The 17,133-nt window shown below is 35.6% G+C and overlaps 1 protein-coding gene across 3 annotated transcripts in view; it reads right to left on the bottom strand.

The window, feature by feature from the left end:
• Positions 1 to 1,124: 1,124 nt before the first annotated feature.
• Positions 1,125 to 17,133, bottom strand: part of RAP1B (RAP1B, member of RAS oncogene family) — a 34,221-nt gene continuing 18,212 nt past the window's right edge. For 2 of the 3 annotated variants that reach the window (XM_059471766.1, XM_059471767.1), the window contains exons 2-8: positions 16,210 to 16,294; positions 14,781 to 14,849; positions 11,927 to 11,983; positions 10,701 to 10,841; positions 8,856 to 8,999; positions 6,991 to 7,106; positions 1,125 to 5,546 (exon numbers count right to left, since the gene is read on the bottom strand). In XM_059471766.1, the coding sequence (XP_059327749.1) occupies positions 7,020 to 7,106; positions 8,856 to 8,999; positions 10,701 to 10,841; positions 11,927 to 11,983; positions 14,781 to 14,849; positions 16,210 to 16,266 (555 nt within the window). In that variant the 5' untranslated portion in view covers positions 16,267 to 16,294 and the 3' untranslated portion in view covers positions 1,125 to 5,546; positions 6,991 to 7,019. Of the gene's footprint in view, positions 5,547 to 6,990; positions 7,107 to 8,855; positions 9,000 to 10,700; positions 10,842 to 11,926; positions 11,984 to 13,351; positions 13,412 to 14,780; positions 14,850 to 16,209; positions 16,295 to 17,133 lie in introns of those variants that run through there. The other variant, XM_059471768.1, reaches the window with a different exon arrangement.

Here is a 17,133-nt window from a genome sequence, read left to right as displayed (position 1 = left end):
AAGAAAAAAAATCCCCAACCCGACAAACCTGTAAAAGTATATGAACGACTGGGGCCTTTGAGAGAACTTGTCTTAGCCTCTTCTAAGTGCAGACTGGAGAAACACCTTAGAGGCTCCAGGGGGAACTCGATAAAATCCTAGAGGTGTGTTTCAGTACTTTTTGACTGGGATCCCATTTTATATTTAGCTACTAAGATGGAAATAGGGGGTAAAAATGAAGAAAAAAATAACTGAAAATCTCATTAAAGCATCTTATGCTTCCAAGAAGCAGAAGAGAATGCATTTTTTTATTCAGTGATATAAAGGACTGTAAATTCAAATTTATAATTAAAATTCTTAAATCTGTCCTAAAGTTTCACATATTTGGATCAGATACACTAATCTTAACTCCAGTTGTTATCAAAAATCAAGGGAGGTAGCAATGCTCCTTACTTAGAGGCAGGACAACCAAAGATGACCCAGCAGCCAGCACAACTAACACTAAAACCTGGCATATTTATTGCCAATGCCTAAGGTTCCTCTGCTTCCTTGTACCTTCTGCAAAGTTAACAGAGCCTACAGGATGTAGTACACTAGGCTAATTCTGATCTAGTATATCCTGAACTTTAAACAAGTAAATTAACTCAAAACTCCAATTACCCTTTACAAAACACGTTTTAAGACAGTTCATAAATTAATTTTCTTAATGCCCTGCTAAGCTGCATACATGTCATCTGCATTTACAAAATTGTTAATTCAGAATTGCCAAAAGCAAGAGCTCAACAAAGTTCAAGTGCAATGTGTGACAGCAGCACAACTGCACTCAGTACAAAGAAAACTGGAAACTATACCTTGCCTTTACATTACAGAAGCAAAAAAGGTCATGTTTTAACCCATCTTTTCTTAGCTGAAACACATTTCTGGAAGTATGTAAACTTTAATTTTTTTATTTAAGTGCATAGAAACTTTTAAAAAACCAATCTCAAGAATTTAAGTAACGTGTTCATGTGATTGCTTAGTATTTAAATACATGTTGACCTTCAAAATGTTTGCCCAGGTTCTTACCAAAACAAACTGATTCTCATGCTCTATTGAGGCAACTCAGCTAAAACCATTTTTTAATTAAACAGGAGAAAGAAAGAGACAAATTTGTAGCTCATTTTATTTGTGTCTGAAAATCATGACAGTACTGCCAATGGTCTTTGTTGCTTTTGGGTGCATTACAAGCAGTAAACCCAGTTGATAAGAGCTGGAATTCCACATGTAGAGATTTTTTTGTACTTAGTATGGGAGTGAAGCTATGGAGCCCTCCCTGCTAGATTTGGAAGGTTAAAATGTCACATGGTATGAAAAGGTAAAGTATACTGACAAAAGAAGGAACTGTAACGTCCACTAGGATTTCACTCAGTATTCAGGACTGCAGAAATGGCCCACACCTCCAAGTTCACAGTAAACAAAAGACATTACATGAATTAATTAGAAATGACAATGATTCTCAAATGAAGTTCACCTCAGTCCCAACTTCAAAGAAAAAAAAATCCTGGTGGTAGTAAACTTTCTTAAAACAATGAAGTTGTAGCGCTCGTTGTTTGGCAGAACTAGGATCTCTTAAGACTGAAGTGAGTACAGTGGAAGTGCAAAGACATTCTTTTATCCATTCACAAATCTCTCCCTAAAGAACAACTCTTTGAAAACAGGAAGTCACTCTCTGCTTGATAACTCAAACTTCTGAAAATAAATGGTTTTGGAGGTTATTTAAAGCAAACAAACAAACAACCATCCAAACCCCCAAAGACACAAACCACAGCAAAATCCACATTTATATGTTGTTTGAAGCCCAGATATTGAAATATTGTGAACAAAATCAAGACTACAAAACAACTTTGCTTGTCTTTTAGTTCAAGACTCAGAAAGTAAAGTTTTCCACAAATATAAGCATCATTCCAGAGTTTACTTTATAAAATGGAAAATATATATAGATGAAGTTTTAGAAATCTTCAAGTTGCGCATAAGCTTTTGAAAGAAAAGCATAACATGCTTGAGATTCAGAAATATAAACCTAATTTAATAACTCTGGTACTCTAGTGCTACCTTAGAGAACAACTTACAACTGCATTTTGTTATATACCTAATCAACTTTTTATTTGTCTTTATTCTCCTCCCCACACGTAGGCAAAATAAAAGCAATAAATTGAAATATAGCCTAATGCTGTTGGGACAGCAGTATAAAACTGAACAAAAAGCTTTTTGTCTACACTTGGCCACATCATCAGATTACAATTTAAAAAGTGCTACATAGGTGTACATAGACTATTTTTGACCATTCACATCTAGTATAAAACTTTCTACTGCTGATATATCTAAACTGAAGTCTAGAACTAGTGCAGTATTGTGGACAAACTTCTTTCCAACTAAGCTCTTTTCAAAACTGGCAAAAATGAGAAAACTTGGGGAAAAAAATAATTATGTTTGATTCATCCAGTTTGTTGACACCATTGTAAAAGAAGAAAATTTCTCATCTTTACTGTTGACCTGTAAGAAAATGGTAATTTTACTTAAAACATTTAATCCCAATTTCAAACTCCTGCCACCTTTAATTTCTAGCATGACAGAATCAGTACGTCTTATGAAAGAACTGTAATATCTAATTCCACAATACCTTTCCAGAATTTAAGTCTCTTATGCAGGAGAGCAGAAGTAGCTTGAGCTTACACTTAATTCATTTGGACATCTGAAAACATCTTGCAATGTCTCAAATCGTCTTCTAAATTTCTTCTAAATTAGGCAACTAACATTCATTTCATTTCAGAATAATTTGAGAATGAAAAGGGCACTAGGATAAGGTAAGATATAAGAGAAATTTATATTGCAAGGAAAGAGTCCTAATATGAAGAGTGCAATTCCATTAAATAATACTTAAAATGTGCTGGCTTTACACATCTGAAATTAGTTCTAAATACAGGGGATGGGGGCACATATTTCCCTTCTTTAGCACAACATTTAGATATTAAAGCCTAGAGATTGTGAAAATTTGACTTCCTTAAGGGTTTGATCCAACTGAATACCTCTAATGCTGAAGAACAGAACCACCAAGAATGCTTCAGTACAGAGCTTTTCAGGACAAAGCCTGATCTTCCCTGTCAACAGTATTCTTTGGCTGGACACCAAGACCAGACCAAGGCCCCTTCTATGATGTTCTCAAAAGAATTTTCTCTTACTCCCATCCAATGCTATCTGTACAGCTGCCTGGAAAAGAAACACATTAAAAGGACCAATAAAAGGACAGCCAGGACATAAAAGTGTTACAAGCCCTGAATAAGCAGAGGTTGGAAATGAAGGGAAGAAAAATTCTGATTAGCTCACCAAAGAAGGTAAGCACCTAGTGAAAAAAGAACTAGGGCATCTAGTGCTCCAGTCTCCTTACTCTGGGGACCAAGCAGGATGGGGATTATCACATCTTAAGATTTCTAAAGATTAATGAAAAAGAATTTCCCTGCACAGTAGAAGTATATTGCCTACATTAAACATCAGTGATGACTGATGAAACTAGCAGCAGGAAGGATCAGCTGGGCTTCTTAATTCACTTTGGGCAACATAAACTATCTCAAAGCTTACCAGTATTAGCTAACCCAATCTGATTGAATTTGCAGGAATGAATTAGAACAAGCTCTCTGATAATTCTGTGCCAGAGAAACAGGAGGTACCAAGGATTTGGGTGTGACATTAATACATTAATTTCCAGCTGCACGGCCAAGATCAGGAAATCATCTACAGTCCATGCATTTCACTCCTCAGTCCAACACTATTAACAGGGATTTCAAGTTGGCAAAATTCTACAGTCCACACTGCAAGAACACTCTTCTGCAGATTTCTTTAAAACCAAACAAATAAGGTTTTGTTCATGCAGGTATCATGCAGAAAAATCATTCTGTCTCCCAAGATGATTTTTTTTTTGCTGGACTCAGAAAATTTAAACAATTAATTCTCCCTGGAAAGGAGGAAAATAACAGGCAACATATTTTCAAGTATCCAAAACAGCCACCGATGGTGTAACCTTTGAAGACAGGTATTTTTTTTGTTAGACATTTCCTTTTGTTAGAGCTTGGCATATTCCAAGTCCAGAAATAAATGGAATTTCATTCAGTCAGAAATTAATTTACAGTAACACATGGGATACTATTAGAAGAAATATCTATGGCATGTATTTGTCAGAAAACAAAGACATAGGGGCTCCTCTTCATCCTAAGACGTATGAATCTGCACTGTGCAAGAGATTTAAAAATCAATATTTACTAGCACTACTAAAACACAAAACATTCAAGTAGTATAACTGTAATGCAAGCCCTTGCATGGCAATCCAAATTTATTGAACTACTGATGCTAAGTCATACAAAATTGCACCACTTTAATTAAGGCTTTTAGTTTACATTTGGCCACCTCCAAGCAGTTGTAACATTAGGTTGGTCAATTTAAATACTGTGGCTCCCTGTTGGATATACACACAATCTTTACACCCAAACGTTAATGCATACAAAGCAACAAGGCATTGTTAAATAAATCAGCAAAAGTTAATTACTGCAACTTAGGCCCTGTGACCAATTACACATGATTAAAATTACTTCCCACATTCACATCCACAGTACTCTTCCACCATTTAACATCTCAACCAAAACGTTACACATGTAAAACAATCACTAACAGGCAAAAGTACTAAACCTGTATATTTGGTATTGCAAATACACTTATGCATGAGCAAGCAAGGGAATTCACAGTGAGAATCTACAGCTGCAGAAGCCCAAAAATGATTTACAAAAAATTGTTAAATCATTAAAAAATTGTTTTAAAATATACACTTCTTGTTGTAGACCCCCACTGTACACACAACTATAAACATTGTTCCCTATGTAAACAAGGAAAAGGAAACATACAATAAAAGGTTGAAAAGTCTGGACATTTCCTTCCCAACAGATATTAAAGGCCATGTCTTTAGTCAGACGTTATACTGAAAGGACTCTTAAAGACTAGGTCACTGTCTCCACAGGTTTTTCCTAAAATTAAAAAACTATATAGCCGTTGTGTTAATCAAAGCGCTTTTGTACAATACGATGATGATGATGATCCTGTATTTCTTTAAAAAAGTTACAATAAGCTACAAATACCGATGAAGCAAAGTTATCTGGAGTAGTCTATATAGGAGCTCTTTGGACTTTCTTTTATTATGCTAAAATAGTGGTGCTTTTAGGATTTACATTATTGTACTCTCCAATAGAAAGTGGGGATTGTTGAAGTATACAGTACACAGTTTTCATACATGTACAACATTGGTGGATGAACAATGTCTCTTATCAGTAATACTGGATGTAGGCTCTGGTTTTACCAGTTGCATACACAGAATATTTAGAAGTAAAAATCTCTCATGACACTGGAAAGTGATAGAATGTGCAAACTGATGTAGCTTTCATCCATTTCTTAAAGGGTACCACCACAGGAAAGTCCATTTAAGATGTTGGTAGGTTTAATAAAGTTGGAATGCTGGCACTGTTGAATTGGGCAACAGTTCTTCAGACCTGTAACAACAAAACAAGGCATTAGCATTAGCAACAACTATTTGTCCTTGTTCTTTAGTTAAAACAGCAACAGCAGGAACTAGCAACATTCTTGACAAGCAGAAACCAACTTTAACACTTCTCTAATCATACACTTCCTACTGTACACATACAAATAACACACTATCTCAATTACTATCCTAACTGGATTAGGATACATAGAGGAATCCAAGCTGCACTGTGGAAGTAATATTTGCTTGATGGGACAAGTTTTGCTTACAGCATGACAGTTCCCATGGCTTTGAAAACAAACACGATTGAAAGATCAAAGCTCTTGAATCAAAAGTCCTGTTAAAGAAATGGAGCAACCATTTCTGCCACTCTCAGCTAATGCTTTTGGAACCATCTTAGTTTTACTTTTAACTGATCAAAGTTGTTCAAACTGAGGAGGTTTTAATATACCAAGAAAGAGTTACATATGGCACTACCTGATTATGAATAAAAAGCCTACGATTTCTGACAGTGAGCTGTCCTACTAGGATCCTTCAGTACATCCAATAGGTCACCTGGATGACAAAATAATGGATCACAGCACTGAAGTAACTGCACCACTCTACGCTCAGTAACACTGAAAGAAAGGGAGGTAATAGCCAACTTTGATGATGTCAGGTAAATCAAGACAGACCTCTGCTCATACTAAGGCTTGGAGACAGAAAGAGGAAAATAATCTGCCCAGAAACCCCCCAAAAATTTTGTAGAAAAAAAATCCATGCCTCCTGACTAACTTGTGGAAAAGCTTGCTTAAAGAGCAGGCTGGAGCTCGCTTTATCCTTCAGCACCATTCTTTGTGCACATATTAAGTCATGTAGAAATTTAGCCAACTGCAAACAAGTAAGAAATTGGTCGAGTAACCAATAGCTTCAGGTAAAATATTTGGAGTGTTACAATGATTGCTTAACCTTTCTGATCCAAATATACTAATTACCATTTGGCCTCCAAAATATCCACAGTCTCAAGAAAGGAAGCTAAATTCCTATGACATCACACAAGCATATGCAGGAGTTCAAAGCGGAAAGAGACACCAGCATGCAAACTACAATATTGTAGTGTGTGCATTCCAGATAACTGAGCTCTTGCAGTAGATTTCATCAGGCTTAAAAGAGAAAATCATGTTTCCAAAAGCTTTGAAATATCAGAGGAAACACTGTTAATTTGAGCTCTACCAAAACATTAAAGCTTGAGAAAAAGCCCCCCCCAGACTAGTGTGAACAGGTGTGTCTTGCACATATTTGTAGTTCTGACTTTGAAATGGCAAAAGGAAGACCATTAAACATTTCTATGATAATGTAAATGAATAATTTTCAATCCTGTTCTGCATGAGCTACCAGGGCTGTTTAAGGTTTTTTAGTTGTTGCTTGGCTTGTTTTGAATAGCCATAATGCACAGAAAATTTTAAAATGTTTACCTGGCTCAGAGCTACAGTACAGCTATGCATTAAAGTAGCTGACATGATGACTTTTTGCGTGCTTTTCCAGGCACTGGAGTTTTTCTGTTAATTTGTCGCACAAGGTCATAAAAGATCTGAAAAGACAGAAATCAGATGATTATGGATATTAGGAAGCTTCTCTTAAAACTTTAAGCCTTGAATTTTCACACATAATGCACTCACATACTCAAGGACCCCTGAAAATATTTAGTCACCACAAAGCTATAAATTGTATACTTAGTTACTAACTGGTTGGGTTTTTTTTTCTTGCTTAAGATAATTGTCTGCCAAGGGTTCTACAGTTTTAATGAAGCAAACTGAAAAGGCATCTATAACCCACAGCTATTTAATCTCTGGGTCAAACTCATCTGAACTCACATGAAAAATGCCACAGTGATCAACTACTGTATAGTATTACTTTGCAGTTTAGCAGTAAGGTCAAGAAACAGGTCACAGCTTTCTTCTAACTCAAATCACTCTTAGGATATTCTTTTAAAGAAAATTCTAGCAAGTTTTAACTACACATTTTTCATGGTAACTCACATACACTACATATTCAGTAATAGTCTCTTGTATTTGAAGGAGATCATGGTTTTCCAGAAACTTAAAAAATACTGAAGTCTAAAGAACTAATTCCACCTGTCTAGACCTACGGCATGACGGAAGCATAAAATTTCCTAGAAAAGTAACTCATTTATGGGACTGTCATACTTTAAGTCTCCTAGAATTCTAATAAGAACACGATTTTTTTGAAAGGCTAATTTAAAACAAATCAACATACAACGTTTCAACAGCATCTGTTTCATTCATAACTGACATTGCTCTAATTACTTCTACATCTCATAAACTAAGGAAGCCCTCATGCTAAAGCCATCCTGGCACTTTCTTAAGCACTGGCTGCAAAGCAGCAAATGTTCTAACAAGGATTTGCTGGAAGTTCTAGTTTATTGAGTGTATGAATTTTATACAGCTATGGTGATTAATTCAAATTTTTTAAAAAGTCAGTGGCTTCCAGAAATTCCCACCTAATTAAACACACATTACTTATTTTAAAAATCAGCTGTGTTAAAACCACCATACTGTTTTGACTACTTGCAAGTCTGGTACAGAGGCCCTTTCAACTTCACTGATGCTGCCAACAATGTTTTCCAGATGACCTAATGAACTGTAGGATTTATCATAAAATTCAAGCTGTTCCAGAAATGTAAATACTAACACAGATTAGTTTTCTAAATTTTTTGTATCCCTTTCCTCATGCTGGCACCCCCCACTGGATAAAAAGGCATGCATTATGGCAAATCCCCAAAATTCATGCATTTGATTAATTGTCTAGCTCCTGTTAAATAAACAAGTAGATACATAGTAGAAAGGCTTTTGCATCCCTTTTACTTTAGAGAGAAGCTAATTTTAACAAAACATTCAATAGTTTTTCTGTTTACCATCTCAAATACTATTAACACCAAGTAACTTAAATCAAGTAGTTTTAGTGACTTAACTCTCTTAAAAGTCTTTAAAAAAAGAAGTCTAGCAGTACAATATCAATTGATAAGAGACTGTAGCAACTAAGGAATGGAACATGAGGGAAATATTTATCCTAAATTATTACAAAAATAATTTGAAAATTACACTAAAATCAATATAATTTGAAAAAATTCCCTGTCAAAGCTAAATATATCCCTTAACATAAACATCTCGTAACAGTAGGGTACAGTTTTGTCCATTTGTAGGGAATATTATTTCATGATTTTGTTAGTTTTTTCCTTGACAAACAGTAAGCAGTTATCAGGACAGTGTCCCATTCTTCTATCCCGACACCTCTCCCCACCCCAGGTAAAATGCCTTACCTCGTTAACATTTATCTTTGATTTTGCAGAAGACTCTAAGAATGCACAGTTATTCCATTGCCTTGCTAGGTTTTGACCTTGCTCCTTTCCCACAACTCTTTCATCTTCCAAGTCACACTTATTGCCAACCAGAATCATAGGCACCTAAAAAGCAGTTCAAAGCCAGTAAAGAAACAACTACAATTTTATAGCAGCACAGTGTAAAATGCACACCTAAAAGCCATCTGATTCCTTAGAGGATCCTGATTTTCAGAATAATCAAGCTCTGGTATAATGACTCTTACCAATGCCAAAATCCTGGAAACAGTGTCCTGTCCTGGGTAGCATGATGAAGGACGCTAAAGCTCCTTTCACCATTCCCCTACTCTCAGCATATCACACAGTTCTTATGAGCAAGCTACAGCACACAGAGAAAAGGAACATGGTACCTTACCAGGATTCCCAATCACAGAAAATGCTGAATTGACCTTTGTAGCAAGAAAACATCACCATCTATTTTTCCCCCCTTTGTTTCTTTTACTAATTTAGGAACATAGCTAAAGTCCTCACAGATTCAAGTGTTGAAAAAAAAAGTTTACAATATTTTGACCATTTAATTTCCCCCCACTGAGAAAGCAAGTCATGCCTAAGCTTGGGCATAAGAAAAACTTTTTCTGTGAATTCTGATGGAAACTGAAGTTGCAACTTGAAGCTTACTGTCTTTCTCCTGATACTATGGAATGCCTTTCAGGACTGAGCAGTACCTTCTAAAAAAATACAATTCTAAGGAAATACCTCCAAAAATGCTACTAACCAGTGTAAATATAACACACAAAGTAAAAATATCATGATATTTACCTTGATTTTATTGTACAAAACTAATTTCATGGTAAAGAAGGCTGTAACTTGGTAGGTTGTGGATGTGAAACTTAAATATTAACCTTCTGAGATACATTTGTGGTAATGGGTAATAAATTGCTACAAGAAGAAATCTGCTAAACATAGGCAAGACCTGCAAGTGTTTATGGTCAAGGAAGTGCAAAGTGGTTTGTATTAAAAAAGTCTTAATGCACTTCCCTGAAACTGAAATGATTAATATATTCTGTGTCTGCTGACAGCAGAAGCCTATGCAGTAAGGAATATTTCAAAGTTATCAAAGTTTGCATAAACACAGTTTAAATTATATGATCATGCTTATAAACTGTTTATTGCTTATTTTTGTCTTCAAGAAGGTAGTTTTTCAGCCTGAAGGCTGAAAGCTAAAAGGTGTTTCTGTTAAAAACACACTCTTACTGCTGTTTTCACCTTTGAAATACTTCTTTTTCTTTATTAGGGGACCAAGCATTAACTTCCTCCAACTGCTGTAAGGTTCTTTTAATAATTGATAAAATATAATGTTTTAACCTCACTTTATATCTTTAATAATGCTAAGAGATGCATAATAGAAATTGTGTGGGAATAGCTTGACCGAACTTAATTGCGAGCAGACAGACAAAATATAAAAGCTACATAACATGCAAGTTTTAAGGTTACAACTTAAAATTTTACGCTTTTAAAATATCATAAACAGGAGGGATATTGAGCAGAAAACTTCACTCATAGTAATTAAGGCAACAATAGTTGTTTTAGAAATGTTTGCTGCAGTCTAATGAATAAAGTTATACCCAGCTTCAATTAAGTTATTTTAAATAAAGACTAAACAATTGTCCATATAACACGTGACAAGTTACATTTCTCCAGTTGCATTCCTGTACTATGCATCTACTGGTTCATACATCTTAAAACTTGGAGACCACCTGACCACAGTGTGTACACTGCAACACACTAAGGAAAACTTTAAATATTAAAAATTTTTAGAGATCTTACATCATCAGTGTCTTTGACTCGAAGAATCTGTTCTCTTAGATCCTGTAAATCATTAAATGTAGATTGAGCTGTGATGGAATATACTAATGCAAAACCTTGTCCGTTTTTCATGTATAGATCTCTCATCGCTGTAAACTGTTCCTGTAATTACAAAAAAGACAGAGATGTTGCATTCAATTTGCATTTTACTTGCACAAACTGCTATAAACTTTAGGTCTAGTTTATAAAAACGACAGTAATTTCACTGGAGAGAAGTACAGTAGAAGGTACACTGTAATCTGTAGATTACAGAAGCTAAACTGCTCCTGAACCTCTCCTAACACCAACATTTTCTCCATATCCTGATAGTTCCTTAAAATGGATCATAAAGTGAATGCATCCCTTTTCACACCCAATTTTGTAGTCTAGGAAATTTCCCATTAAATTCTACATTAATTTTCAAGGAGATGGACTAGAGGATGGAGACACTCAATAGACTTGTCACATTTCCATGACTTCAGGGCCACCTATGATATTGCATATAAAGACCTGCTGGTGCACTCTTACCAGCACAACTGTAGAATGGCACATGCCTCTTTCGCATTGGTGATTGGCTATGTGGTGCCTGATCAACCACTCCCTGTCCCTTGCTGTATGTCAGATGAAAAGTGCCATTTATTGCTAGAAAACACCCACTCCATCTTACTGTATATTTACAGAGTATTAATCTAATAGAGAATTTAAATAAGTTATTATTGTACCAGATTGCTGCCACACTTCTGAGAACACACGTTAAACTCCAAGAATCTTGAGCTTAAACTCACTGGAATCAATAAAGGAAATTACTGGTTTCGGTAATATTGGAACTAGTCAGAGCAAAACCTGACCAGTATGCAAAGGGTCAGCATAACCCCTGTGCTTTGAGCTCCTATAAGCTGACAGAAGCAATACTATTTTTATCCCAATGTCACAGTACATCTCACACACAAAAGAAAAAGGACATCAGAAGAAAGCACGTATTCTCTACAGCAACAGAAATCAAATCGAAGTGGCCAGTGCGTCCTAATTTTTTTCTGGGCAACAAACTTAAAACAAGAGCAAAATCTCTTTTAAAATGCTCTATTTCTTTCCCCTGTTACAGAATATGAGCTCATGGGAAGCTTGCAAATAATTTTGTGCTGCGAGACTCATGTTTACTTTAGAACACACTGTATTATCAGTATTTAGGAAAGTTGTTCTTTACATACCGTTCCTGCAGTATCTAAGATTTCAAGCATACACTGTTGTGCATCTACTTCAACTTGCTGTCAAGAGAGAAAGATATGGTTATAATTTTTCCCCTTGCAACTCTCCCCCTCCAAAGACATCAGAAATTGTGTGATTTTTTTATAAGTAAATTCATAATGCATAAAGCAACATAATGGCTTAAGAAGATTGTTTGGATATACACTTTGAAAACAGCAGGAAGAAGCCTTTCAAAGAGCCCTAGTGACATTTTCAAATGCAGTGTCAGCAGCCAACTACCACTTTGCAAAGTGATTAGGGATTTTTGATTATTTAAAAGGAGGCTGCTAAATTTGTAATGATGGTTATCAGCAACTAGCAGATCTAATTTCCACTTGTTTCAGGGATCATCACAGATTGAAAGAAAAGTACAAGTGAAAGCCAGAAAACTAGACTGGCATACTAAGGCTCATTTAATAGTAATTTACATTTACAAGAGAGTAAGTAGTACACAGCAAACAATTAAACAGCCACCACTAAAAGTGGTGTCCCCAAAACAAGCCTTTAGGAACACTAATTAGAAAAGTGACCCAGCTTGGAAAAGTTTGCAAAGAATGGAAGGTTTAAGAAGACAGAAGAATTTCTGTATTCCTTCCAGAGTTCCTCTATCTACTGGACATAATCTCAAAGAAATGGCCCTGAGGGCAGCAAAGGACATGGAAGTGGCCTCAAGCTGTTTCAAGCAGACTAACCACATTTTAATTTTTTTTTTCTTTCAAGCTATTGGTAAACTTCTCTTGTTTCCATTTGCATGTAAAATTCCTAATTAACAGATTACATCTTCTCCTTTTATGCACTGTCACTAGTTTAATCTGCAGCTGTTCTTCTATAACTAGATTTGAGCTGGGGACGGGGAAGAGGAGTATTTCCCCTTTACTCACACCTCTCCCCTGTCCACTATGGATTGTGATTCCTTAAAAAAAAAAAATCACTATTTTAACAGGTATTGCTGCTGAAATTATTCAGCTAATTAAGTAACATTTATTAACTTTATGAAGAAATATTTGGGAAGTAAACCAAGGCATAACGTTTCAAGACTTCAAGCTCAATTATTTAGATGAACAAGTCACATCTCTCTACTTTAAATATTATAAAATTACATTTAACATAAGTGACATAGAATTTCAACTGCCAAAATAATACATTTTGAAGGCAAGAGGCAAGTCAGAATTGTAATCAACAGTGAGAAGGTGAAAATGACTACATAAAATGTTGTCCAGGCTTTAACAAGACTTCAACAATCTGGCTGATTTGAAAAGAAGAATACTCAGAGTTATTACTAGTTATTTCAGGAACAAACCTGAAAGGAATAGTATAAATCTTTAATAGCAGCAAAACCAAAAAGAAATGTAGTTAGCAAATGGCAAAATTTCTTAAGATGGCATTACTTTTTTAGGCTCCATGGAAACGGTCTTTGGAAAAATTCACCCAGCAAACATCATGATTCTACTATGACCTAAAGAATGTAAATATATAACAAAGGAAACACTTTACTTTAGATCAGCCTGTGAATGTTTTTTGGAGTAATTTACTGGGCCTGACCCATCAAAGTCCTGCACTAAACACTAAGACATGGTCAAGAATTCCTGCTTCTCTAATACAGAAGAAGTGTCAACATAGAATTTGGAACTACTCAGAGCAACATTATTATTATTATTATTATTATTATTATTATTATTATTATTATTATTATTATTATTATTATTATTATTATTATGTCTTTAACAACAGTTCTGGCTTTGGCTGGAAGCCCCCATACTTCAGATGGACCTGGGTTTTTCCAACATACAGTTTATATAAGGTCAAAGAAAAGAGGTTTGAAATGATTATTTTGTTCTCACTAATTCCTGTTCTGTTCAAAAAAGATTCTGGTGACTGTAGGCTGCAACAGTTGTTAATGCACCACCTTTGTTCCAATACAAATGCTGCTCAGTGCTGAAGGAGGAGGTCTTGCAGTTTGCCCATTCTCAGCTAGGGCTTGTCCATCTTGCCTCCCTTGTATAGACACCAATATTTTTGTGGCCACACGATGAGCAACATCAGAGTATTAATGTACATGAAAAGAAATTCAGCTAAAAAAGACAGATAGATTAAGAAACTGACACAGCCAAAAATTCATCTCTTGCACTAAATGGTTAATGGTAGCAGGATATAAATTATCTTAGTCTGGAATCTTAATCGTGGTCTCAGGTGAAACTGAAGAGCGAACAATATGGAGATTCAAGATGATGCAAGCAGAATCAGACCTTTCAGCCTGTCATGCTGAAGACAGGAAGAGGGAAACTAACAGGCCACTTGCTGTAAATGCTTGTTCATTTATGACAGGCTTGTGTTAACTTATTAATAAAACAACAACCCATCTAATGGAAGCATATCTAGCTATCATTTAAATTCTTATGTGTACAGAATGATAGATGCCAGTGTTCTAAGGGTGTAAAGTTGTTTTTAGCTATTTTTCTAGTAGCAAAGCAGCATAGTACCTCCAAGACCAAATCTACCTGGAAATACTAACACACAAACAAACTAATAATAAAGATTATAAAATTGAAAAGTGGTAATTTTTAAATTTTTTTTTGCAATCCCTGTTCCCAACTCTCACAATGAACTAACCATTTTTTACTGACTAGCCAGAAAGATACTATGCTTAAACGTTAAAATGTTAGTCTTGAATTATTTCTTTTAAGCAAACTTTAGGAGAACATTTATATTTCAAACTTGTTATCTGGTTTAATATGGCATACCCATTTTCAAGCAGTGAGTCAAATATTTGACAATATGTATTACAGCTCTAACACTAGAGACATCTTTTGTATATACCTTTCTGTAGGAGTCTTCTATCGTAGGATCGTATTTTTCAACAAATATTCCTTGAACAAACTGTACAGTCTGCAACACAAAAGTTCTTGTAAGATTCTCTTACATAGCGACATTTTGTAAACACTGTACACAAATCACTGTTCTAGGTATATACTCTGTTATCCATAACATTTTTAAAGCAAATCAAACAATTGTCATAACTACAATTGTAAGAAACAACAGAAAGCTAGATCTGTATGCCTATTTAACTGTTAGATGAAGCAATGCTACACTTGCCTTTATCTAACACCACCACATGGAGGGTAAGAATTAAAGCATGCATCAATTTAAGGTTTGCCTAACTCTTGAAATTAGTATTAGTTTCTAGTTGACCAGGATACAATACATTTGAACAGCTTTTACATTTTTATTTAGAACTACTTCATCTTCTGCTACTTATTTGCCAGCACAGGAATTAGTCAAAAAACAATTGCCAGCTTTTACTAGTTTTAACTACACTCAGTAGGCTGTTCCTGTGTACCTAGCACGAAGGATGTTTTTAGCACAAGTCAAAGGGAACTTAAGACTCAATGGCCAAGTCAGAGCAGGCACATTCAAATCCAGAAATGCTGCAGTGAGATAAAGAATTCAAAGGTGAACAAAAATGTTATTTCACAATCTAACATGATTTAAGCTTTTCTTTATGAACTGCTGCACAAGAGAATACTTCTTACTTAAGGGAGTGGGTGAGCTCTGGAGCTTACTTTATGGTAAGATGCACAATTAAACAGAAAGATGCAAAGTTCTCAGGTGGGCTGAAAGCATCGTATTTTGTGAACTTTTTCAATTCTAGGCTAGGTCAGACTAAAACCTTCTGTAATCATTAAACTGTAAATAGAAGAGCTCATGCATTTTAATAATCTACCTGCCACAGGTATATACCTACTCTCACAGAAAGGATACAGCAAACACATTAAGCTTCCCACCAACACACAAATCTGTATTTCTATCTGCATAAAAACATTAGTGCTAAAAACACTATGCAAACAGCACCCTGAAGACCTTTCTAGAGACAGGACTTAGAGGGGCAAGCTAGTTCATATCCTTTGAGAGATTCACAAAGGAGCTTGATTTCCCACAGACTGACAGCTAGTTTATCTGTCAAAACCAGACACCCCCATAATGCTGCAGCTCTGCACCTCAGTGCACGAGATGATCAAGCACCATCAACCAAAGCCATACAACAGCAGCCTGGGAGAATGCACCAATGGATGCAGATGCACCCAGTAAAGGATCTACCTACTGGCCATGATGCCTCACTGGGCATTACTAACACTTATATTTATTTGTGCACACTTACATAAAGAAATATACATTAGTAGAGAGTGAATTAGAGAAAAAAAAATACAATAAGCCTAAAAAAACCTTACTTGAACTGCCTCATACTTACCAGAGCAGACTTTCCAACACCTCCAGAACCAAGAACCACTAGCTTGTATTCACGCATGATGCAAGAGATAAATCACCCTCAATACCTAAAACACACAAAACATCAGTCTGATTAAAACTTGACCTATATGCAGGAGGTACAATAATGACACCACAATCCAGTTCACTAAGCAGGGTTTGATAAAAGTTCCTTAGTTAACTTCTTTAATACAGCAGGTTGTTTTCTAACTGTCAACTCTTAATGCAGCCACAGTAAAATATGCAAACCATCAGATAAAGTATTTTCTCTACCTCATTACTGGTTCTCCCATAAATATCAAATAAACCCTACTATACTAAAGCTAACAGTTACTATTCATAAGAAATAATTATCCAAGAGGAGATAGCATGAATTTTAAGCATGAATTTTATCATTCTGAAACACTTAAGCATTAAACAAAGAAGCACAGAGACTTTTACAAGAAAATTAAAACCTCTCCTTTCCAGCAAACAAACACTTCTTAAGAGGACCAGCAGGATCCCAGAAATCACTTTCCAAAAAAATCCCTTCCCTAGTCTGAAAACTGTTAAATGTTCCACTAGATCTATTATGACTTATTTAATGAGTAAGTGGAAGCAATTAAAATAGTATTTTGAGACTACATCTCTTCTACAAGCTAGATCTGCTTCACTAGCTGGTGTGGCTACCAACAGCAAACTATGGGATCTGTTTGCTCATCTTTATTGGAAACAGAGCCAACAAACCAAAACAAGGCCACAGATTTTGGGACATGTCTTTGGGTCATACCGCTCAAAATCCCTCACCACCTCTTGCAGTCGGGCTGGCAATGAGCCAGCAGGACTGTTACTGCTTTCCTGAGCAAGATCTCAGCTCCTTTCCTGCAGGGACTCTAGCCCTTATGAGATTGAGTTACCCGTTTTCTCC

This window comes from Ammospiza nelsoni, chromosome 5, assembly GCF_027579445.1.
Source record: "Ammospiza nelsoni isolate bAmmNel1 chromosome 5, bAmmNel1.pri, whole genome shotgun sequence".
NCBI lineage: Eukaryota > Metazoa > Chordata > Aves > Passeriformes > Passerellidae > Ammospiza > Ammospiza nelsoni.
The sequence above is the reverse complement of the archived record's forward strand: the minus strand, read 5'-3'. Positions and strand labels throughout refer to the sequence as shown.